Here is a 26386-nt window from a genome sequence, read left to right as displayed (position 1 = left end):
TTCCTTCCTTCCTTCGCTTCGTCCTTACTTCCTCTTTTGATCCAGTTGACCTGATCTGTTCCCTATCCCATCTTTCTTTCCTCCCCCTTTCCCTTCCTTCTTTTTCCCTCCTTCCTTCCTTCTTCTTCCTTCTACAAATCTGTTCCCCATCCCTCGATCTTTCTTTCCTTCCCCTTCCTTCTTTCCTCCCTTCTTCTTCCTTCCTTGAATGAATCTGTTCCCTCCCTCCATCTTTCTTTCCTTCCCTTTTCCCTTCCTTCTTTCCACAATCCTTTTCCTCTCCCTTCCTTCCTTTTTGACCCAATCTGTTTCCTCCCTCCTTCTATATTTCCTTCTTTTTTCTCTTCATTCTCTCCTCACATCTTTCCCTTTGCCCTTCCTTCCTTCCTTCCTTGACCCAGGAGGACAACAGGAGGGTTAAAGACAAATTATCTAAATGGGAAAATAAAACTGAGACAGGAAGCATCCGAAGAAACCTGTTTCCTTCAAAATAAAAGCATCACACATCTAAGCAGCGGGAGAAAATCTTCACTTTATAACCGGAGTGACAGGTAACTAACAAAGCCCAGAGGCTCGTTCGTTCCCGTGGTAACTGAGGCTCCACCTCCCCAACGACACTCACCGATGGCGTAGACGTGCGGCGGCAGCGTTCCCAGAGACCGGCCCTGGTACTTCTTGATGGTGTCCGGGGCGTAAAGCTTTGGGATGTCGTAGTACGGGTTGACGGCGATCAGGATGTTGGCCACGAACGTCTGGAGGAGGAAGAGGAAGTTTAGGAACGACAAAGTGACAAAACCAATGATCCCTGAAGCTGCATCGGGATATTTCCTACAATTCCCAGAATTCCAGAGCTGCAACACATCAGTTCACTTCCTGCTGTGTTTCACTAAAACTGATTCACCAGTGATGCAATAAATTCATCCATTTTTATTTTTGTTTAACCTGATTCAGAAACATGTTCAAATAAATTCTGGGTCATTTTGCAGATTTCTAATATTTTCATCCAACACGTTTTCATTAAAGGGATACTTCACCCAAAAGAAGCTGCTGCTGCACCGTCGCCATCTTGTTTAGGGATACTTCACCCAAAATCGATAATTCACCAATCATCTACTCACCGTCATGCCAAGGAAGGGTTTGGAGAATTTTCAGAGTCATCAAAACGCTTTGGAAACGGGTTTTCATATAATGGCAGCAGATAGAGTTCACTTTTGAATCGTCCAAAACACACACTATGAAACATCCAGATACCTCCATACTGCTCGTCTGCACTGACCCAAGTGTCCTGAAGCCGCCACATGGAAAAGTTGTTCGGAAAATCTTAATGTGATCTCTGTTTTTATCCTTGTTGTAGCAGCAGCTCCCAGTGGCTGCGTGAGATTTGCTGTGAGATGTTCGTTCGTCGTTGTAAACCATTGAATGTGTGATGTAAACACGGAAGAACATTTCTACAACAAGGCTAAAAACAGAGATCATATTCATTTTTTCCAAACAACTTTTCCATGTGGCGGCTTCAGGACACTTGGGTCAGTACAGACGAGCAGTATGGAGGTATCTGGATGTTTCATAGTGTGTGTTTTGGACGATTCAAAAGTGAACTCTATCCACCGCCATTATATGAAAACCCGTTGCCAGCCGGACCCCCCCTGGAACTCCTAAAGCGTTTTGATGACTCTGGAAGTTCTCCAAACCCTTCCTTGGCATGACAGTGAGTAGAAAATTGGTGAATTGTCGATTTTGGGTGAAGTATCCCTTTAATGACCACAAACTAAAATCTTCTCTGTCTGTGTCTGTTTTCACTAACTACAACCTGAAGTGAGACGTTTCAGCCACTAGAGGTCAGTGTCCACCAACAGACTGAAATAAATTAAATCATTCTGAGCATTTTAAATGTTTCTCCAAAAATGTTCATTGAGAAATTAAAACATTTCAGAGTTGAGACAGGAAGAACGTGCTCTTGGGAATGTTTCATCTTGTGTAAAGTGATGAACTCTCTGTAGAGTCGGTGTTTTGTGGGGACATTTTTACAGGCTGAGGACATCTGGTCTGCTCCACTTTATTTAGACTCTGGATAATAATGAAAAAATCTTTGGAGAGTGAAAAAAGTTTATTTAAAGAAAATGACGACGTTTCGTTCCTCAGAGAGCAGACTGACGGTCCTGGTTACATCATCACCATCACTGGTTTTATCCACAGTGTGTGGGTGTGAGCTGTGCAGAGAACGGGCTCTACATGCTGCAGCGTGTGTGTGTGTGTGTGTGTGTGTGTGTATCAGCTGGATAAAACGAACAGTGTGTTATTTTTATTTCCTCTCTGCGTGTCGGGACTCACATAGATTTTGTCTTTGCTGTATCTCACTCGGACGTTGTTGAGCAGAGTGGCTTCATTCAGGTACATGAGAGAACCTGAGGGACACCACGGAGACAAGGAGACAAGGAGACAAGGTTACGGCAACAGAGAGGGACAAAAAGGACATAAAACACATGCATGATCCAAAAGATTAAAGGGTTAGTTCAACATTTTTGGCAAATTGGCCCATTGCCATAATCCCTATAGTCATAGCAGTAGGTTCGTTACCTTTAATTGTCGGTGCAAGCTGTTTTTAGAACGGCGGAGCAGAGCCGCGAGCTGCTCAGAGCTACGCTACGGAGGCTCATTATGGGATTTCTTGGTTTCCCTCATCAAACTCATCAAATACACAATCCAACAACTCCACAACGCTCTGGTGGACAAGTTGTGACCTGCACATTCACCACGCTATGAGATAATAACACAACGTTACCAGACAGAGTTGTTTTAGAGGGAAATACAGAGACTGCTTGATGAAAAACTGTCCCTGAAGGCAACACGCATCAGTGGTTTTGCATGAATTTCCCTCTAAAACAACTCTGTCTGGTAACGTTGTGTTATTATCTCATAGCGTGGTGAATGTGCAGCTCACAACTTGTCCACCAGAGCGTTGTGGAGTTGTTGGATTGTGTATTTGATGAGTTTGATGAGGGAAACCAAGAAATCCCATTAGCCTCCGTAGCGTAGCTCTGAGCAGCTCATGGCTCTGCTCCGCCGTTCTAAAAATAGCTTGCACCGACAATTAAAGGTAACAAACCTATACTGCTATGGCTATAGGGGTTATGGCAATGGGCCAATTTGCCAAAATGTTGAACTATCCCTTTAAATCACAGTGTGCAGATCTTCCTTCTCTGCACGATGATTCTTCACCAGGCTCCAGTTTCACAGGAAACAAAAAAAACTGTGTTGAAGGAAAAACTGGAGCTGTAAGAAGAAACTTTAAATCTGTTCTCGAGGACGACGTGAGTTAAAACTGTAACGTCTGGATTCAGAGCCGAGACGTTTCAGAGTAAAATCTACAAAAGGAGTTCATGTTCGTATGTGAGTTTTATGGGTTTTATGTCTAGTCTATGTCTAGAGTGAAGAGCAAAGACACATCAGCAGGAAAATGATGAACTCACAGTTGTCCTCCACATGTTTGTTGACATCGTCCTCTGCTGGGAAGACCTGGTTTATAGGAGCCAAGAATGTCTGAAAGAAAGAAAGAAAAGAAATTGTTAATGTTATTATTTCTAGTGTTTTAAATATATCTCTGATGGTTTAACACCTTTATGTCACGTTAAATGTCATTTCCTGTCTTTTATTTTGTAGGATTTTCAGTCTTTTTTTAGATGTTTATTTCCTTCTGTTCCAACATTATTGTTTAAGTTTGAGCTTTGTTTGAAATCCAACTGTCCAGAGGATGAATAAACCTTTAACTGCTGCAGCTGGAGACATGAAGGCTGATGAATTATTTGGAGACAGGAGGTAACAGGATCAGGACGGTCAACAACGTCTGTGCATTATTAACCATCCAGTCCACTCATGAAAACAGAAGATTGCAGATATGAAAAGTTTGTTCTTGTTGCTTCATCAGAAGAAAAAAAAACTCCTCCTTGTTGCATGAACTCATTTTGTCACTGAAACAAAGATGGAGGTTTCTGAAGCTGCTGCTGCTGCACCGTCGCTGTCGCCATCTTGTTTGTCTTGAGGGAACAAGTCTTCCTCTGCCAGACTTCACCACTTCCATCATAATCTTTTCTTGGAAAGTGACGGTTTTTAGGAATCTTAACGATTCATTTATTGTGGCGTGTGACTTTTGAATCATCCAAAAACACACACTATGAAACATCCAGATACCTCCATACTGCTCGTCTGCACTGACCCAAGTGTCCTGAAGCCGCCACATGGAAAAGTTGTTTGAAAAAAATGAATGTGATCTCTGTTTTTATCCTTGTTGTAGCAGCCAATGGTTTACAACGACGAACGGACATCTCGTATGGAGGTATTTGGATGTTTCATAGTAATTGTAGGACCCTACCCTTATAACTCCTAAAGCGTTTTGATGACCAGTGTTGGGAACGTTACTTTTAAAAAGTAATTAGTTATAGTTACTAATAACTTCTCCCAAAAAGTAACTGAGTTAGTAACTCCACTACTTCACTATAATAGTAACAAGTTACCAGGGAAAGTAACTATTGCGTTACTTTTTCTTTCTTTTTTTTAAGTTTAAATATGTCGAAGAATTTGGATTTTTTTTCTCTCATTTTTAAATTGTATTTTATTTTTTCATATATTTCACTGATCACAATTATGGAATGCGAGTGTGTGTTTTATTGAAAGCGAGGCTGGTGTGCCTATGAAAATAGGTTACAGTGGGTTTTTTAAGTGCTGTGGCTACAAGCAAATCTCATATTGTCTCTACAAAGACCGTTTATTTTAACGGCGTTATTCCCATCACTGTTAATGACTCTGAAAGTTCTCCAAACCCTTCCTTGGCATGCCGGTGAGTAGATGATTGGTGAATTATCAATTTTGGGCGAAGTATCCCTTTAACACCGCGATTAATTGTGAAAACAAATAATCGTGACGATTACAGCGATTTTACGTAACTTTAAGTTAAACATGGGGACTGACTCACTCTAGTGGCCAAGAGAGGAACTGCAGCTGTTCGCAACTTCCTGTGTCAGCTCCATTGTTGTTGGTCACTACATACAGTATATACTCCTATATATTGTTATATTCGGAACAAGTCAGTCTACCCATGAGCGCCACCTTCTGGCCTGTCAGTGGTACTGCAGATTAGACATACAATGGATCTGATCTGGAATTTACTAAAAACAAGTTAATCTTTAGGTGATGAGTCGTATTTTAAGTGGAAAGAGATTAGTTTTGACTAGAAATGAGACATTTTGACAAGAAATAAGACAAATATTCTTGGAAAGATTTTGAATTTTTGCAGTGTGATGCGGTTATTGGTGTGAGAAGTTTAAATCTGGAGGTTTTTGACTTGTTTTGAGACGTTTGATGATGTTTCCTTGGAGTGTGTTTGTTTGTTCCACTTCCTCCTTGAGCTCTGAGGTATTAACTCTCAACTTGTTTCACATTCCTCAGGCTCCAAAACCCACCGTGTTGAACTAATGCTGGAGGTTTTATGAGGACACACATGTGACCTCAGTGTTTTGGAGACCGGTGTGTTGGTGTTAAGTTCCTGTGATCTGCAGACCAATCACTGCCAGCTCTTTCTCCCTCTTTCTCTCTCTCTCTCTCTCTCCTAAAAGGCTCGGCCCATTCAGTCTGCCCAGTTAAAGAGCCTTCGTCTTCTGCTGCTGCTGCGGACCTCAAGTGGGCCAAGGCCGGGCCGCGGTGCCAAGGTGACGTGACTGTACAGTCGATTCATTCTTTCCAGCGGCGGCATGGTCCACATTCTCAGCCCCAAACTGGACGGCTTCCACAACACTGCGCCGCGTTGAGGAGAAAATACAGAGGAAGAAGGAGGAGGAGGAGGAGGAGGAGGAGGTGACTAATCTGAGGGAAAAAGGAGCTAAACACCATTCACTCCTTCAACTCACTGTTTTTGTGGTAAACGAGGCTCTAAACTTCAATAACACCTTCACTGTGTTTTAGTTTGAATCCTTCCACTATTTTGAGTGTGTAAGTGCGTTCACACTGACTTTATGTAAGTATCCAGATATTTCACTCATAACAGTCAAAAAGTAGGAAGATGGACACTTCCCACCCTCAATGATCGCCATCTTGGCTACGTAGCAGAGTAGGCTATATCAACATATTGGTAGACCAAAGTTTTCTGCCAGTAAGCTCCACCTCGCATTAAAGTAGCACACACAGCAGTAATAGCAATAAAAAAAAACTGAAATATGCAATAAATAGGTCCAGGGAGAAATAACTATCTGTACACAAAATATAGCCAAAGGGTTAGTGCCTGTGGAGCAAATGCTGGCGCCATCTAGTGGCCGAACAAAGAATTGGAATTTGCGATAGTGCTACTTCAAACAGGTGGACCACACAAGGGGAAAAAAAGTAAAATACAAGTAAAGTGTTCATTATTGGTGATTAAATAATAAACGAAACAAGCCGGTAGATGTGTTGACGGGCGATAATAACGGTCCAGAACAGAAGAAGACGTTGGCAGCCGGTGTGATCGTTAGTTCCCAGTAAATGCACAAAGACGGTATTCGATTTGAGACGACACTAATTGTCCAAATTCACACACTACAGAAGTATGTACTACAACACAACACAACACAGCATCACAATAAAAGTTTAGTTTATGTCTCCAAAACAGCTGCAGTTCCTCCAACGGCCACTAGAGAGCGTCTCCGGCAGTGAGTCAGTCTCCATCGGTTCCTGTAATAGTTTTTGTTTGTGTAATTGTTTTTGTCTGTTGTTGTCTCTCCTCCCTCCTGACGACTGATTACACAACTCGCTTGTTTACATTTTTTTGAGGCTTAAAGCTATGTGTGTAATGGACGGGGGCGTGGCAGCTTTGAGTGAAAGGTGTTTGACTATGAGTCTATTTTTGGATCGACAGGGGAATTAGGGGGCGGAGTCAGACTCTGTCAAGATGGACGCTCAGAAACCTGTGAGCTTCTTTTATTACTCCACTCATGCTCATAATATCCCAACTTTTAGGACCGAGGTAGGAAAAATTGCTTGTTTTTTGTGTTACTTCTTTATGTTTACACCTTGCATGTATAATGTATTGTCGAATTGTTTGGTTCAATTATTGTAATCAGGGCGTCATTGGAAAAGAGAGTTTGCTCTCAATTGGCCTTCCCTGCATAAAAAATGGTTAAAAAAAAGAGAGAAAGAAATCATGACTAGATTCATGATGTGATGTGTGTGAAAGAAAGTAAGAAAGAAAGAAAGAAAGAGAGAAAAAAGAAAGAAAGAAAGAAAGAAAAAAGAAATCATGACCAGATTCATGATGTGATGCGTGTGAAAGAAAGAAAGAAAGAAAGAAAGAAAGAAAGAAAAAAGAAAGAAAGAAAGAAATCATGACCAGATTCATGATGTGATGCGTGTGAAAGAAAGAAAGAAAGAAAGAAAGAAAGAAAGAAAGAAAGACAGACAGACAGAAATAATGACTAGATTCATGTGATGTGTGAAAGAAAGAAAGAAAGAAAGAAAGAAAGAAAGAAAGAAAGAGAGAGAAAAAAGGAAAGAAAGAAAGAAATCATGACCAGATTCATGATGTGATGTGTGTGAAAGCAAGAAAGAAAAAAAGAAAGAAAGAAAGAAAGAAATCATGACTAGATTCATGATGTGATGTGTGAAAGAAAGAAAGAAAGAAAGAAAGAAAGAAAGAAAGAAAGAAAGAAAGAAAGAAAGAAAGCATGACCAGATTCATGATGTGATGTGTGTGAAAGAAAGAAAGAAAGAAAGAAAGAAAGAAAGAAAGAAAGAAAGAAAATGAGAAAGAAATCATGACTAGACTCATGATGTGATGTGTGTGAAAGAAAGAAGGAAAGAAAGAAAGAAAGACGGAAAGAAAGAGAGAAAAAAGAAAGAAAGAAAGAAAAAGTGAAAGAAAGAAAGAAATCATGGCCAGATTCATGATGTGATGCGTGTGAAAGAAGGAAAGAAAGAAAGAAAAAAGGAAAGACAGACAGAAGGAAAGAAAGAAAGAAAGAAAGAAAGAAAGAAAGAAAGAAAGAAAGAAAGAAAGAAAGAAAGAAAGAAAGAAAGAAAGAAAGAAAGAAAGACAGTCCATCTTTATTGACAGTCTGTCCCGTCCTGTCTGTCAGTTTGTCTTCATGTTAATTTTCTCTTTAGTTTATTTTTCTCTTCAGTTTGCAGTTTCCTTCTCTCATCTCTTTCTCTCTCATCTCTCTCTCTCAATTCAATTCAAGTTTCAATTCAAACAGCTTTTTCTCTCTCTCTCCCTCCCTCCTCCAGCAGGTCGGACCGTGGACGTGGTGAAAGACTGAGCCTTTGTGACTGATAGTATGACGGAGGGGGTATCATGCCCTGTCCAATCCCAGGATTCCTGCCAGCCAGTGAACGCATCGTCAGACACTGGCACTAACCGGCCGCAGCCGGACAGACTGGACATTGTTCCGGCCCGGACCGTTACCGACGGCGACAGGAAACCGGCTCTGACAGCAGAACCATGTTTCTGTCCAGAGCCGCGGTGGTGGACACACTGTAAAAACATGTGTTTCTGTTTCTTTTCTTTTTTTTCCCTCCTTCCTCTGAATGCAACACAGATCTGATGGGACTTTCCTCTGGAGAAACCAATAAAGGGGAAGTTATTACCCTGAACAGAACCTTCCCAGGAAACACGGGCTGTTAAAGGTCGTCGGCTCCTTGGAGACAAAACTCAGGGTCAAACATCTCGTCTCAGTTGACGAACACAAAGACTCTCAGGCTCGGACACCTTTCAGCAGGTCGCATGTAAAACCACTGCACAGATTAAAGACATGACGTTGTGAAGCCGTGAAGAGTTTCATTTCACGTGACTTCAGTTTGAACCTTTTAAATCGATTTCCACCTGAAGCTGCAGAGACTCACAGCTGAGTTTCTGTTTGTGATGAAACACTGAGAAAAAGACTTAAAGGTGGTTTTTTATCTCCTCTCATGGAACCTCTATCTATGTTTCTATGTATTGTTGATGGTGTATAGATGTTATATATTTCTATTTTTATCGTATTTGGGGTCTGGGACGTCTGAATTTGTGCTCTATGTAATGAACTCCAGATGGAAATTAGCTCTAAAACCTAAATCTGGTACACACATCTTTACATCCTTTTGTTTAATCTCTATGAACACTGTCCATCAACTAAATAAAATAAAAATAAATATGAAGCTTTAAGTCGAAAATGAAAGGCATAAAACCAAACTTCTTTTGTCTTTGGAAACATCTGATTTGTGCTTTATTTTAATGTTTTATCCCCATCATTGTTTTCTGCTGTTAAAACGTTTTACTTATTTCTGACTTGAGATGTTTTTTTATGCCGCACTAAACTTTTATGATGCTCACTTGAGTTCTTCTCTCTTACCTCATTTCATTTTACTTGTACCCAGGGGGCAAAGCAAAAAAACGGACACGGAGCGTTGTAAAAGCTTTGACACCAGAAATGATATCTAGGAACTTCAAGGATTAAAACCTGGGTGGACAACCCGGTCAACTAGCTGCTGGAAAGCTACAGGGGGCCAAAACCCCTTTCTGGGGTCATTTTGCTGGCGAAATGATGTAAATGCAAATATTTAGGTACTACAATGGCATAAATAGTCATACAACTATAAAATTTGGCAGAGAGTATCTTGACACATAGGGGGAGGCATGAAAAAAACATTCTGGGGTTTGTTGCAACTCAATTTTAAGATATCACCCTCAACATCCCAAAAAAGACCAAAAAAAGTACTGTTTGCCTGACAAATTCTCATGAAAATTATTATTTTTCAGCACTTTATGGAGAATATCTATGCTTAACATGTATATAGAAAAATTCCTTAATTCATAAGCTTCCATTTGAGTCCAAGATAGCCTTTCTATCTCAAAAGCTCCACTTGCTGTGGCCAATGGTCTTCTCTATCTATCTGTTCACTTTGGGGAGACCAGAAATAGAATGGTTTCTGATCAGGCCAGTTAACTGTAGTTTTTCACAATAGGTGTTGCATTGTTTGGAGACAGCCTGTAGCTTTCCAGTAGCTAGTAGAAAGGCTATCTGGGACTCAAATGGAAGCTTATGAATTAAGGAATTTTTCTATATACATGTTAAGCATAGATATTCTCCATAAAGTGCTGAAAAATAATAATTTTCATGAGAATTTGTCAGGCGAACAGTACTTTTTTTGGTCTTTTTTGGGATGTTGAGGGTGATATCTTAAAATTGAGTTGCAACAAACCCCAGAATGTTTTTTTCATGCCTCCCCCTATGTGTCAAGATACTCTCTGCCAAATTTTATAGTTGTATGACTATTTATGCCATTGTAGTACCTAAATATTTGCATTTACATCATTTCGCCAGCAAAAAGGCCCCAGAAAGGGGTTTTGGCCCCCTGTAGCTTTCCAGCAGCTATTTGACCGGGTTGTCCACCCAGGTTTTAATCCTTGAAGTTCCTAGATATCATTTCTGGTGTCAAACCTTTTACAACGCTCCGTGTCCGTTTTTCAAAAAACTGGGATTTTGCCCCCTGGGTATTGTAAAGCACTTTGTAACTCTGTGCTGTATAAGTAAAGTTTATTCTTATTGTTATAAATAAACCACAGCAATGGAAAACAGTGGAGACAGCGACTAAAGTTGATTCATCGACTCTAAAACTTTGTGATCAGAGTTTATGTTGGAATAATCCTTTAAATTAAAACAACTCTTCTGTCATCAGCCTCAAAAATATGCACATGATGCATCAGTGTGTGTGTGTGTGTGTGTGTGTGTGTGTGTGTGTGTGTGTGTGTGAGTGAGTGTGTGAGGCCTCGTTAACTTTACACAGCGTCATTTGAATGAGGAGCAAAGATCAGAGCGACAGTGACGAGGAGCTCGTAAAACTCACATTATACTGCTGACCAGAACTGGTCTCAGAGCTGTGACACCGGCTGCCGATCAATACATCTGATTACTGTTAATTACATTTTTATCTTTAAATCATTCAGCAAAGACGTCACTGAACTCAACGTGTCCAATAAAAACTCCAAATATCCAAAATAATTGAACAGTTTCTGCTTTAAAATGACAGAAAATGGCAAAAAAAAATGATTTTCTGTTGATCAACTAAGCTTTTTGATGAAAATGATGAAAATCTAGATAAAAACTGCAGCAGTTAATGAAACTTTTATGACTTCCAATTACCAATAGATCAATAAATTAATTAAAAACTCAGTTACACACACACTCTCATGTTCCCATCAGCCGCTGACAGTCGTGTGTTTTATGGAGCGACAGTAAACAGGATTTACCGAGGCGGGAACACTTTGTTTCTGAGTGAGGTGTTTTCCGGGGAAGGGGGGGACAGATTACCGGGGCGGACACACAGAGAGCTTTAGGGGGTTACCACGGCAACGGGCGTCTCTCTCTCTCTCTCTGTGAGACACTAAAAGCCTCGAGGTGAGTTACTGACGAGCAGGAAGACGAGCAGCAGAACTGTGATGATGGGATGTTTGATCAGCTGCAGCTCAGAGCGCCTGACCAGGTCAATCATTAACACGCTGCAGGTGAGAGAGAGCAAGCCTCCTCTATTGCTGCGTTCCATTTACCTCGGAAGTCGGAAGTCAGAGCTGGGAATGACGTCACACCCGAGTTACCAGTGTTTCAGTTACAAAGTCGTAAAAAAGCAGCCAACGGCCAAAAACACCGGCTAACGGTTAGCCGTTGTTAGCATGGTCTGCTTTGTAGTTCACATATACACATGAAAAATGTAAATTACACTGACAGCATTTCCATACACATCTAACAATACTATGTATACGGCTGACTTACTGTGACGACAAATAGTAAAAAGTGTTCATAAAAGGATTATTACAGGAGCTTCTACTACTGTTTACAACCGGGGCAGCCATGTTTAAATGTCAACTCAGGGGTTGTGTGGATTGTCCGACTTTCCGAGTCGGAAATCCGACCTCGGGGGTCGTTCCAGTTGAAAGTTCCGATTCGGAGTTCGGAAATCCTGACTTCCGAGTACAACTGGAACGCACCATATGTCCCCACTGATCTGATTTAGAACACCTGGTGCCTTGTTGCCATGGTGAGTTTCACTGCTTGGATGAGAAAGGGGTCTGTGACACCCCCCAAACACATCCAATTTAAGACTAATCTGTGCTTGGTAAGAGCAAAAGCTTTACATCGTCAGAACCGTAAGACCTTGCTGAACCCGTACATGTCCCTTTGGTGTTTCTAGAGTAAAAATTGTTGATTTTATAGCAAGTTAGAAACAGAGGACGTTTCTGCTTTCTCAGAAAATCAGCTCCTACTTTTGAATGGGAGTGAATGAGAGGAAGGGAGGGAACTGGCTGCACTTAGAGACTCACAGTTCAAATTGTGTTAGTCTCTCTGACTTTTTGAACACATTGTGAGAGACAGGACAAGTTTGTCTACGAAAGTGGAGAAAATTATGTGTGTAGAGTGTAATTTGTGACTTCAGTAACAGGTTAGAGAGCAAAGTGTCAGAGGATTTTTGAACCCTCTTTCACTCTAGCCGATGATGTCACCCACTCTAGGTCTGAACATTCCGTGCCATTGACTCCCATGTTAAATCTGAATTTTGTCAGAAATGATCATGAACTTTGAAAGGTTACTGATCAATAATGGTAGAAGATATGAAAAAGTTGAATTTAACGTGAATACTATGAAGTGTTGTAAACGTTTTAGAGGTGGAATGTGTGACCCCTGTGACCTCATAGCCCCGCCCCCTCCTCACCTTCCCCCTCTGCTTCAGCGGTTCGATGGTCAGGCTGTCGGCTCCGATGTCTACGATGGTTCCCAGCTGGAAGCCGTCGGCCGGGTGCGGCGCCCACACCGGCTTCCCGTCCTCCATGGCGCCGGTCGGCAGGCTCTGCAACACACACACACACACACACACGTTAGTTTCCTCTACACACACTTTCACTTTATTCAACCACTTAAATACACTGAGGACTGAATGTAATGTCAATCTCAACTTTATAACACATTTCATGACGAGCATAAACTCAATGTGCTGCAGGATAAAAGCAAGATGGCGACTCAGGCTGCAACTAGTGATTATTTTCATTATCGATTAATCTGTCGATTATTTAAACGATTAATCGATTAGTTGTTTGGTCGATAAAATGTTAAAAAATGTTGAAAAACATCAATCAGTGTTTCCCAAACCACCAGACGACATCGTCCTCAAATGTCTTGTTTTGTCCACAAACCAAAGAGAGACTCGGTTTATTATCATAAAGGAACAAAGAAACCAGAAATATTCACATTTAAGAAGCTGGAATCAGAGAATTTGGACTTTTTTTTTCTTTAAAAAACTTAAACTTAAACTTAACTCAAACTGATTATTAGATTATCAAAATAGTTGAATAACAGTTTCTGCTTGAAAATGACAGAAAAAGGCAAAAAACTTAATTGTTCTGTTGATCAACTCATCAATGAATGTGACTAGCTCAGCTCTGTTTAACAGGTAACGGACGGTTAAAGAAGATTTTTGATGAAAATGATCAAAATCTAGAGAAAACTGCAGCAGGTAATGAAACGTTGATGACTTCCAATTAATTAACAACTTTCCGCTCCAAGAATTCATGCCGGTGAGTCCGGCTGCAGCGGGCTGCGTTTTAATTTCTCGTCCCGTTGAGAAGTGTGTCAGGAGTGAAGCAGCTTAGAAAGGGGCTCAAACAGGCGATCATGGGCTTTGAGAGGTTTTGTGCATTCACAAGAAACAGACCCGACTTCTAACTGAGACTCAGACCTGGAGCCAGACCCGGTCCAGTTCAGGAGACCAGAGTCTGGTTGAGACTTTACTCTTTGTAATAACTTTATTTACAGTGAAAACAGAGACGAACAGTGAATGAAGAGCTGCTCCGGCCCCGAGGGGTTTACAACCATGGAGAAGAAGACGACAAACCAGCAGCATGAGGGAGAACTGGAAAAACTAGACCCCCAACACACACACACACACACACACACACTGTAAACTCCCTCCACAGTCACTTCTCTGTCTGAGCTGCAGCAGAATCAATCAGTCAGTTAAAACAATCGATCGGTGGGAAACAATCATCTTATTGATCCGAGCAGCAGCAGCAGCAGCATGGGGGAGGAAGAGGAGGAAGAGGAGGAAGAGGAGGTTTTCATCACATTCTTCAACACTGAAGTTTGGGTAACCACGGCAACAGGCTCTCTGGCTACTTCCTGCTTCACTCGTCCGGTTTCAATGAGTTCATTATTTCACAGGACGAGTTTTTGCATTTTATAACCACCGATCATTTCCCTAAAGACACACACACGCAGACACACACACACACACTAAACAGACACACACAGACACACACACACACACACACACACACAGCCGATGTAAAGAGTGTGTTAAGTGTGTGTTATTGATCACTCAGTTGATGATGAGAACATTTCGGGGAAACGTCTCCGTCCGATCAACACGATCACTTCTCCTCAGTCATGATCAATAACAGCTCTGATCCTGATGCTGCAGCAGAGACAAGATCAGACCTGCTACACACACACACACACACACACACACACACTGGTGCACTAAACACACACACACACACACACACACAGAGCAGCTGACAGGAAGTGATGCAACCGGCTCTGGGCTGTAAAAACCAGGTTGAGCAACGACAATAAAAGGACGAGAGAATCAGCAGAGTCACACTGAAACGTCCCACTGCTGCAACGTTCCCTTTAATAAGCAATAATCAATCATCAATATTCAATTAACAATAATCAATGATCAATGATACGAGTGTGAACGTCTCAAATTTTCACTTTTTATCAATAAGACGCAACTTCGTTCTGACAGAAACACTTCAGGTCAAAGTCTCTGGTTTCACCGACAAACTACAAACTGCTCGTCACAGCATCTCCCACAATGCACCAGCACCAGAGCGCTCTTCATCATCATCATCGTCATCATCATCATCATCATCATCATCATCATCATCGTCGTCACATTAAAGCGTTTTAAACTCAGAGGGAACAGAGTGGATCTATTTCCAGCTTCTGGCCTGAATATTAAAATCCTCTGGAACATCGTCTCCATTAACGACCTCAGTCAGGTGAGAAATTAAAGACACACACACACACACACACACACACACACACACACACACACAGAAAGAGAAAGAGTCTTCATGCTAATAAAAGCTTCTGTGTTAAATTGGTTGGAGGATTTTCTTTTTTTCCTCCTGAGTGGAGACGAAGACAAATAAAGTGAAAGTGGCTGAATCTGTTCTTTTTGCTTCTAGTTAAACAGACGAGTTTAAACCAACGAGCGGAGAGAGAGAGGGAGAAGAGAAGAGGAGGATTAAAGAGAGAAAGAAGAGGAAGAGAAGAGTGTGTGACCTCAGAGACACCTGTCCTCCAGATGTTGAGTCTGAACAGACAGAAGCTGCAGAGACAGATGTGTCGACAGCTTCTCCACATCTGGAGACAGATGATGAGTGATCACTCTCTCAAAGACATAACATCACAAAGACCAACTATTACAGTTGCTTTTATTTGTATTTTATAGATTTGGACTCAGCCTGTAAATGACACTATATGTATATTTCCTTTTATGGGCGTCACAGGAAACGTAATGAAGCGTTTTAGAGAGAAGCTGCAACCTGGGTCCAAGGAGAGATGTAAAAAAAAGTGTAGGTTATAGCTCATCAAGATACTCAATAAATTGCTAATATATATATTTTATGACGGAGTATTAGGGCCACATTGAGATAAAGTTGTACATTTACAAGAATAAAGTTGTACATTTACAACTTTATTCTCGAAGTTTGTGATTTTTTTATTTGTCAATGTGGCCCTAATACTCTGTCGTAATATTTGTATTTAGAAAATTAGTATTCATTCCTTAAAAACAGCTCCAAAATTCATGGTTTTTCATTTTTTAAAACAATTTATTTTCTGGTGCGCATCAAAGGTTTTTTGTTATGAAATATTTCACTATTGTCCTTTTCTTTTTCTTTCTTTTTTGGTTTCTTTGTCATGTTGGGTGGTGTCCTATGATCACATGATCACATCTTTAAATAGAGACACCTGTGCTTCATTGTGTCTTACCCTGAAGAAGACAAATGTCTCCAAACGTGTTGGTCCATCCCTGCTAAATAAAGGGTTTTTATTACACTACATTCAGACTGCCTCTTTTTTCTCCAAAGAGAGAAGCTGTTTGTGTTTTCTCTGTAACTGACTTTTATTTTCTGTATTGGATTAAAATATCATGTTTCTATTATGTTCATGAAATTTAAATGAACATTTCAAAACACATTGTTTAGAAAAAGAGGAAATAACAGGATTTCCTCTTTAATCTCTGTTTCCTTGATGCGCTTCATCGTTTTTTAGCCTCGACATTTATTCTGCTGCATGGGTCAATAATAAGTCTGGTTGTTTATTCCCATTTAACAAATCCCTTCTCACACTATTCTTATTTTTTTCTACATTGTACATTTAATGACAGATTTATGATCTTTTTGTAAATCCACTTTTTTAAAGTATTAATTGATGATAAATCGTTCATTTATCAATTTCTAATTCTAAATATCATAGAAAAAGCTTCATGACCTCTCTGCTCCTCCGTACTGTCGACTGTCTGTAAATGTGATGTAGGCTAATAAATAATGGATAATGAATATGATTATTTCAATCGGTTAATGTGTTTACAGGTACAGTAAAGATGACATGAACGTTTCTCACACCGTTAATGAGTCAATTAAACTGAATTAAACTAATTCGACACCTGTTGCAAACAAACTGCAGCTTTGTTATGACACAGAGGATTTTTGTTCTGTTTTTCTGACTGCACCTGAACGCACCTGACTGCACCTGTCCTTCACAGCACAAAGAGCCTCAGTCTGCGGTGACACAGAACAAAGTTCACACGCTGCAGCAGCAGTTTGTTGAGGTTTCTGATCCACTCACTGAAGCAGAAACTCATCAATTGACCTGATTGAACTCTGAGGAGCTGCTGACTGTCTGGCTGCTGCAGAGCCGCTGAGGCAGAAGGTGAAGTTGTGAAAACGTCTGCAGCAGCTGCTCCATGGAAACTTTCCCACCACAACGACATGAACAATGTTTGATTCACTGACTCGGCTCAACTCAACTCGGCCTGTTGAAGCTGCAGCTCTTCATGTGTTCACACTCGTTGACTCGCACTTTGTGTTATTTTGATGTTTTTCACCTCTGCTCCGCCGCATTAAGAGCTCAACAACACGACGTCCATTAGTGAGAGACGACTGTCTGAAACCTCTGGAAACATCTGGAGTCGATGTGTAAAAGACTGAAAACATCCACAGTGTGAAAAGGAGCGACTACACACACAGTCCACACATCAACCAACCAATCAAGCAACCAATCATCAATCATTATCAGTTAATCGCCTCCAACAACCTGTTGCATTCTGGGTCAGATCCAAATCACAGACTTTATGACTTTATCACCATCATCTTCATTATCATTTACTTTCATCAGTTTCTCAGGAAATGAGATAAGATAAATCAGACGTATCTATGGTGATGAGATCTATAAGTTTGAACACTTTGGTGCAGATCAATAATCAATAATCTGAATCTAACAGACAGTGTGTTGGAGCTTTAAACTTAAAAGTAAAGAAAATTAACCAAATATTCTCTGTTTGCAGCTTCTCAAATGTCTAAGTTTGATGTGATTCGATGAGATAATAAAAGGGAAAAGGAAACATCTGAAAATGTCTCAGTTTTTCTAAAGCAGGACTCTGTCGAAGAGTCTATTATTGGATGTGTTTAACTGAATTTAATTTATTATAATCATTTTATCAATAATAAATCTGATGTGAAATAAGTGTCCAGCTCCTAAAAAACATGATTTTAAACTTTTCAAGGTTTATTTCACTATTTTCTGATATTTCATAGACTAAATAAATAATCTCTAATCACACCACCAGCAATATCAGTAATGAGAATAATCAATAGTTGCAGCTGTAATCTGACAACGATAGAAACAAACACCTAGCTGAAACTTAAACTATCTGTCAGGACTTCCTGTGACTTTGTGATGTCACAACAGAGCAGTCACTAAGCCCCGCCCACCCGGTGAGCAGAGAATCAAACAGGAAGGAAGAATTTGACTCTATCTGAAGAGTCTAAAGTCGATTATCGAACGAATCTCCTTGTTGTTTACATTCTACTTCCGGGTAGAAAACCAGCACGTCATTTAAATGAGAACAACAGCAACAAGCGAGAGTTTAGCTATATATCATATTTTTCACGTCCTATCACTGTTTAGACAAATCTGAAATGATTGAAGAAACATTACTATTTCTGTGTGTGTGTTTTGTGTTGCTATGTGTTGGATTTATTCAGTTTGGGGGAATCACAGTGTCTAGAAAGCATCAGTGGCTCAGCTGACAGGGACAGCTAACGGTGGTAGCTAAGCTAACGGCGGTAGCTAAGCTAACAGCAGGACGTCAGCTGTTAAAACCCTCCCGTTGTGGGACACGACATGAAACTACTCCAGTTAGCTCAGTCATGTAGTAACTCAGATATCCACTGGAGAAAATATTTTTTCATGGAGCGTTTATCGAGTCACTGAGTTATTAAAGTTAAACAGCTAACCGTTAGCCCGGCTAATCTATGATAACCATGACTCATTACAAAAATGTGCACACATAAATAGTAATGTTTGTCCAATCATTGGTTTTTTAGACTTGACAAACATCAGATTAGTCTAAATGGTGATATAGTGACGTGAAAAATTAGATATAGCTAGCTACTGTATATAGCGAAACTTGATCGTCTGTCACTATTGTTCTCATGCTGGTTTTCTACCCGGAAGTAGTTGTAAACAACAAGGAGATTCGTTCTATTGGATGTTTAACTGAACCAAACTGATTGAGATCATTTTAACAACAACACTAACTGATGTTAAAAAGCTGATGCAACATGCAGCGTCCATGTTTATCACATCACACTTCACTGCAAACGTCCACACACAGACACAGAGCTGCAGCGTTCAAGAGCTAAAGAGCTAAAGTGTTTCTGTCGGTCTCTTTAACACAAAATCCTTAAAGCCTTAAAGTGATGCAACAGGGCCCAGATCAGGGCTGATGAAAACACACAGTGTGTTTGCTTTTGGACGCTTTTGGAGTCGCAGCATCTGTCGCTTTGTGTGTCTAACGGGGTGTTCCCACCAAACGCGATGAACGCGATTGAATCGCGCGTCAAATGAAATCGCGTCGCGCTAGACGCTCCAGTTTTGACGCTGGTCCAATATGCAAAAAACGCCTCGTCGCGGCATCGCGTCGCGCGACGAGCCCGCCCAAACAACAACATTTCTCCCACTATTTCATTCTCTGGCAGAGATAACCACTATTGCTGCACTGTTCCTGTCCCTGTAGATGGGAGAGGAACAGCGGTGTGGGTCTCTGGCTGCAGGAGGAGGAGGAGGAGACAGCTCCGTGAACTACTGTGTGACTGACCGCCTGTTGAGTGCTTTGGGACGGGGCGGCCGGGCTCGCAGCGCCCGCTGGTTGAAAACAGCAGTGATAACGGGCTTTCAGGTCCGAATCTCCAAATCAGAAACGTTTGTAACAGCACCGGAAAAGCAACAGTGAAGAGCTGTGGCTTTGCAGCAGCTAATGGGGATCTGAATAATAAACTAAACTAAACCAGAAAACTTCTAATATTGTCAATAGACTCGCTCTGACTAAGCTGCCAAGGGAACACCAGTACGTCCGTACGTCAGCACGTCGGTGACGATCTCAAAGCTGATAGGCTGTCGCGGCGCGTCTTCACGCGAATTCGCCGCAAAAGTTCAATTATTTGAACTCGAGCGATGAAGCGATTTTTCGCGGCCAACGCGTCCATCGCGCCGCGCTATCGCGTCCATCGCATCGCCCGGCGCGATGACGCGACTAATCGCGTGTTTGCATTGACTTTACATGTAATCTCGACGCGCGATGAAGCGTCATCGCGTTTGGTGGGAACACCCCGTGAGAGGACGACACATTTCACCGCAGCAGCAGCAGCAGCAGCAGCAGCTCTGTGTGCGTCGGCCTCAGTTATGTGTGTCACTGTCGACCCACTCGTCTGCTGACAAACAGCTGATTGTTGCTCCGCTCGCTGCAGCGTCCGTCCGGCCAGCGGCTCACGTGGTAACAGAGCTGTGATGTGTTCACTGACTGGAAGAAGAAGAAAAAAAACCCCGGGGGCAGATCGACAGTAACAGAGCGACACTCACATCACAGAGCTTCACACACACTCACACACACACACACACACACTGTCCTGTCACTTCCTGTTGGTTCAGAATCACATTAAACATGAAACATTTGTGGGTAAATTCGTCCTAATTGCTGCTCAACGTCTCGCGTTTCGACTAAAAGCTAAAAGCTGCTCTGTGACCTTTGACCTTTGACCTTTAGACACCAAAAATCTAATCAGTTCATCATCATACGGAGCTTCTCCAGTCTTAACAACCACTAAAGCAGGGTTTTATTTTTCCCAAATTCTGTTTTTTCCATTTTAATTTTTGGAAATTCAGTTTTTTTTTTTCAGTTTTTCACCTTTTATTCTTATTTTACTACCAAAAAGAGTTTGTTTTTAATGCTAATGACTGAAATCTACACAAATTAAATAGAAATTACTTTAAATTTATTGAGGTAAGACAAACAACACTTTTCTTCCATACCTTAAGAACAAATCCTGCATGATGCAACGTAACGTGAAACTCTTGTAACGTGCTCTCTGGTTGGCTGGATTTTCCATTCTGTACAAACATGGCGGCGCAAGATGGCGACACTCTCTAAAGCAAGACCCTTGCTATATAAAAGAAGAATTACAAAGCTACGAAAACCAAATGGATGTAACTTTATAGCGATTTAAACACTTATTACACATATATTCATTGGTATATTCCGACTTTGCCAATAAACCTTTGGACCAAATATTTAAAGGGATTCCCTCGAAGAGTTTTCAAAACATTCACATGTGTTCACCAGGTCGAATCTGAGGTTTGTTTGCCGAGTTTAGTCTGAACTTGGCCTTTGACCTTTAACCCCCCAGAATCTAATCAGTTTGTCCTCGAGTCCTGGTGAATGTTTGAGGAGGTTCTGTCAAAGCGTTGCAGATAGTGAAGCCTATATTTGTGTCCATGAGACCCAGTCAGACGACGAGTGTCACTAGTGAAGAATCAGTTTAAAAAGATTTTTAGTGAATTTACCAAGTTAAAAATCAGGTTTAATTTGCACTTTATTGTCAAAAAATATAATAAATGTCACTAATGAAAATTAACATTTACATCAAAATGAACCTGAGTCGTATCTGAGACAAACATCTTCCTCCTCCTCCTCCTCCTCTGACCTTTGCACAGCCAGTGGCCGACATGTTGGTTTATCTTTACACAGGCTGTCATAACGACTCTATATTCTGTTAACGAGCCTCATGCTTCCTCCTCCTCCTCCTCCTCCTCACATCTAAAACATAAAGTGATGACCTCGTGTCATTAAAGCTTCACTTCCTGTCGACTCGTCAGTTTGATGGAGGAAGAAACACGACAACATGTCCATTAAATGTAATGTATGAGTTTATAGTATGTTCACAAAGACAAGTAGGATGGAGTTTTATAACGTTTTACCAAATATGGACGAATGGTAGATGAAACTGCAACAATTAATCAATCAGACCGTCCATAGAATATTAATCAGCAACTAATCTGATTTTCAAATACGTCTTCTCTTCGTCTGGTTTCCTTTTCTGTTCTTCTTCGATAAAACATGATTCTAAACTTTATCTGTTTGGGTTTTGTCCTGCTGGTCAGACTCGAGCTGGAGGAAATGATATGAATCAATGTTTCACTATTTTCTACGACGGAGTATTAGGGCCACATTGACAAATAAAAAAATCTCAAACATAAAGAATAAAGTCGTAAATTTGCAACTTAATTCTCGTAATGTTATGACTTTTTTCTTGTAGGAAATGCACGACTTTATTCTCGAAGTCTGTGTTTTTTCTCAATGTGGCCCTAATACTCCGTCGTAATTTTCTACCATTTCATAAATTAATAAATAATCCCTAATCAAGAGCAGGAGCTTCATCAATAATGAAGAATAATCAATAGTTGCAGCTGTAAAATAAAAACAACAGAAACAAACACAGTGCTGTGTGTTTGGACGATGAAACTGAGCCTTAAAACCAGCCGTCAGGACTTCCTGTCACTTTGTGATGTCACAACTAAGCCCCGCCCCCTCACCACCTGGACCCACCATCCATCCATTCATCCAACAACAACTCTGCAGGATTTGGTTTCTCTGAGTGTTTTATTCTGAAATCTGCTCTGTTTTTATCGGATCATTCATAGGAAAAAAAAGAAAGAAAAACAGTCAGCCAATCAGAAGATAGTCTCAGAGAGGCCTGCTCTCTTCTGATTGGCTGACACCGACCGGCTGTTAGAGAGGAGATGGAAAACTACACAGAGATGGTTTTCTTTTCTATTTCTTCAACTACTGATAATTATTGATGTCATCACAGCCTGATACACTTCTGATTATCACACGCACACACACGCACGCACACACACACACACACACACACACACACACACACACACACACACACACACACACACACACACACTCGTCTGAACTCCTCTCTCTTGTGTTGTGTCATGAATGTTTCCCAGCATTCTTTGTTGCTCTGCGGCGCCACACCCACCGCAGCTCAGGGTGTGTGTGTGTGTGTGTGTGTGTTACCTGAGCAGGTGAGTCCTTTCACTGAGGCAGAAACTACCCCGGCACACCCCACACACACACACACACACACACACACACACACACACACACACACACACACACACACACACACACACACACACACACACACACACACACACACACACACACACACACACACACACACACACACACACACACACACCCAACACACACACTTTATCCGTCAGTCAGCACTTCCTTCACTGACATAATGCTTAATCTCCTCCACCTATTAAAGGGCCTCACCCCGGCTCTCAACTTAACTCCTGCCTCAATGAAACCGTCCACACGTCAATAATAACCACTTTGATTATTGATTAATTATTTAAGTTCCTCTTTAAGCCTCTCAAAAGAGAAAATAATAAACGTCAAACCTCTCCCTGTCTCGTCTTTGTGTTACATTCAATAGACAAAAGACCGAGATCACATTGTGCTGCTTTGTCGTCCACTGTTGTCCACCAATCAAAGGGGTCGGTGGTTTGATTCCAGATAGATAGATAGATAGATAGATAGATAGATAGATAGATAGATAGATAGATAGATAGATAGATAGATAGATAGATAGATAGATAGATAGATAGATAGATAGATAGATAGATAGTCATTATTACCATTATAAATAAAAGAAGACAATATATATAATATAGACAACATTAATATATAGATTAATCGCACAATAATCAATTATTTTTATAATCTAAAAATCAGTTTTACTAGTTTTAAAAGAAAAAAAAGTCCAGATTCTCTGATTCCAGCTCCTTAAAGGTGAATATTTCTGGTTTCTTTGTTCCTTTATGACAATAAACTGAGTCTCTCTTTGGTTTGTGGACAAAACAAGACATTAGAGGACGTCGTCTGGTGGTTTGGGAAACACTGATTGATGTTTTTCAACATTTTACTGACCAAACAACTAAATAATTGACAGATTAATTGATAATTATAATAATCGTTAGTAGCAGCCCGACATTAAACTGTATTGTTTGTAAAATGAACCTTTCAACGTCCAGTAACTCACTGGATTTCCCCGTTCGGTGTCCAGTAAATCATTCAATCAGTCCAATCAGTCCTGTTTAAATATTGATTAATGTCAGTCATGATCTTATTGAGACTGTGTGTAAATTATACATTCAGACCTCTCAGACAGATGGACACACACTCCTCTCAGCTCTTGTTAAACCGACTTCAGGCCAAGTGTTTAAGCATTAACAGTTTATATACTATATATGTGTGTGTGTTTCCTGGACACATGGACACACTTCGTCCCCTCCGTGTCCGATCACTCTCGTCTCCCGTGCAGCTTGGCTTTCCGATGACTTCAGCAGGATTTGCTTTTTTTTTTTAGTGCTGATCTTTTACAAACTCCCTGTGACACAGTTTAAAGATTGACGAGGATCATCCTCCTCCAGTCGAAGTCTAACGCCAATAAAACGGCTCGTAAGCTGCTGAAACACACACACACACACACACACACTACAAGAGGAGAGTGTCGGATCACATGACTCAGTCAGAGAGGAATGAGGAGGTCATTAAGACTTCTCCTCTCGTCACCTTTCACCTTGAACTAACAGGAGTTAAGAGTCGGTCACACGTCTTCCATTGGTGGGAACAGGGAACGTCCTGAGGCCTCAAAGAGACGTTCCCATTGGGAACAACGACAGAAACTGCAGAAGAACTGGTCCTAGTGTCCAGATCCTTCACTTTACAGACCAAAATTCACTCTGTTAAAGGGGAAGTTCAACATTTTGGCAAATTGGCCCATTGCCATAATCCCTATAGTCTTAGGGCGTTTTCACACCTACATCTCGTTTGGTCCAGACTTTTGGACTTTTCAGTTTGATCCAAACCTAAATTCCAGGTGTGAAAGGAGCCACGGACCACGTTCCGCACAAATTTGGTCTGACCAAAAGAGTTGGTCTCGGTCCGGACCAAACGAACCAAGGTTCGTACCATTTGCAGTGTGAAAACAACTTTTTGTATAGTTCGGACATTTGTTAGCCTAGAAATCTATCTGCACCCTAGCGGCAGGAAATCTATTTGCTCCGTAGGTGGGTCTAGAAACGAGCCATAGGAACTTTTTGAGTCTCGAACACCGATTATGTTCACCAATCACAGCGCTCTATCTGTTTAGAGAGTCGTTGGGCGGGCTTAACGCCATGACGACATACAGACCTTTGTATCAATGAAAGGAAGTTTTTTTCCCCTTCTTCTGCTCTTGATTTACGCTACAGGAAGTAAGGTCACACTAACCAGCTGACTCAGCAAAACAAAACTAGCCTAGCAGCGTAAAAACAAAACAAAATCAGAGACATTCTGTATGACAAAATGAGCCAAAGCGAGGAAAAGTATTACAACGGGGAAAAGGTGGCTCGCTCAATTCATTTTCTGTAAACAGGAAGTAACGTCAGAAGCCGGCCGGCCTAACAACTCAGCGTAACCAAAACAAAATGAGCCGTGGAAGTAGGCTACAGAGGGAGATGACGCGTCAGTAGGTTTGTCTTGTAAAGTCCGTTATTCCATTTGTAGTGTGAATCCAAAACCAACTGGACCAAATGTTTTACAATGTAACAGAACACAGATCTCGGTTCGGACTTTCAGGTGTGAAAACGCCCTTAGGAGTTACCTTTAATTGTCGGTGCAAGCTATTTTTAGAACGGCGGAGCAGAGCCGTGAGCTGCTCAGAGCTACGCTACGGAGGCTCATGGGATTTCTTGGTTTCCCTCATCAAACTCATCAAATACACAATCCAACAACTCCACAACGCTCTGGTGGACAAGTTGTGACCTGCACATTCACCACACTATGAGATAATAACACAACGTTACCAGACAGAGTTGTTTTAGAGGGAAATTCATGCAAAACCGCTGATGTACGTTCCTGTCGGGGGCAGTTTTTTCCGGCAAGCAGTCTCTGAATTTGTCAATCTGTGTTTCCCAAACCACAATATAACTCATACTCAGACTCATAGTCGAATGTACCAATTTGCTACGTTTCCCACAATCCTTGCACGCCGTTTATACTTTCTGCCCCATGGCTGTAAGCATTACAGAAGCAGACAAGGTGGTATAAGGGCTCTGAATGCAACAAGGGATGAGGAAGAGGAGTTTATCATACTGGTGAGGGACATGTGAAGTATTGAGAAAGAAAAACACTTTCAATACTTTAGTCTTTAATAATAATAAACTTGTTCTGTTTAGGTTTTCGAACTATTCATAGGACAAAACAATAACCAACTAATCAAACTAATCAATCACTCTGATCCTTCTCCATCCACTGTGATATTGTTGATGAAGCTTCTCTCATTAGCCAGCGAGCTAATCAGTCATAGTTAAACAGATTCAACAGAGACAGATGAGGATTAATCTGTGAACCAGGAAACAAACACGAAGCTAAATAAACTGCATCCAATCTTTATTGACAACAACCAAGTGAACGACCTCGGCCTGAAGCTAACTGACGCTAACTGAGGAGCATCAGACAAACATGCTTCTTTAAAGGTCACATAGATTATAAAGGGACATGCCGACTAATTGTTTCTCAAGTGATGACGACATGTCGAGGTTTGAGAGATAACGAGGACGAGGTCACGTCTCTGTGGCCGATGACATCGTCTCAATCGTGGAAAAAAACTCAACCAGACTTTGCAAAAGTTTAAACG

General features: G+C 41.1%; 1 protein-coding gene across 11 annotated transcripts in view; it reads right to left on the bottom strand.

The window, feature by feature from the left end:
- LOC146961183 (unconventional myosin-VI-like) overlaps window positions 1-26386 on the bottom strand; it is a 141454-nt gene that overhangs the window by 106499 nt on the left and 8569 nt on the right. For all 11 annotated transcript variants that reach the window (XM_085770968.1, XM_085770967.1, XM_085770963.1 and 8 more), the window contains 4 exons: window positions 12706-12840; window positions 3471-3540; window positions 2332-2405; window positions 623-752 (listed from right to left, as the gene is read on the bottom strand). In XM_085770968.1, the coding sequence (XP_085627094.1) occupies window positions 623-752; window positions 2332-2405; window positions 3471-3540; window positions 12706-12822 (391 nt within the window). In that variant the 5' untranslated portion in view covers window positions 12823-12840. Of the gene's footprint in view, window positions 1-622; window positions 753-2331; window positions 2406-3470; window positions 3541-12705; window positions 12841-26386 lie in introns of those variants that run through there.

This window comes from Trachurus japonicus, chromosome 24, assembly GCF_045865225.1.
Source record: "Trachurus japonicus isolate A0001 chromosome 24, Traja_1.0".
NCBI classification, from domain to species: Eukaryota; Metazoa; Chordata; class Actinopteri; order Carangiformes; family Carangidae; genus Trachurus; species Trachurus japonicus.
This window is presented reverse-complemented; position numbering and strand designations above follow the sequence as displayed.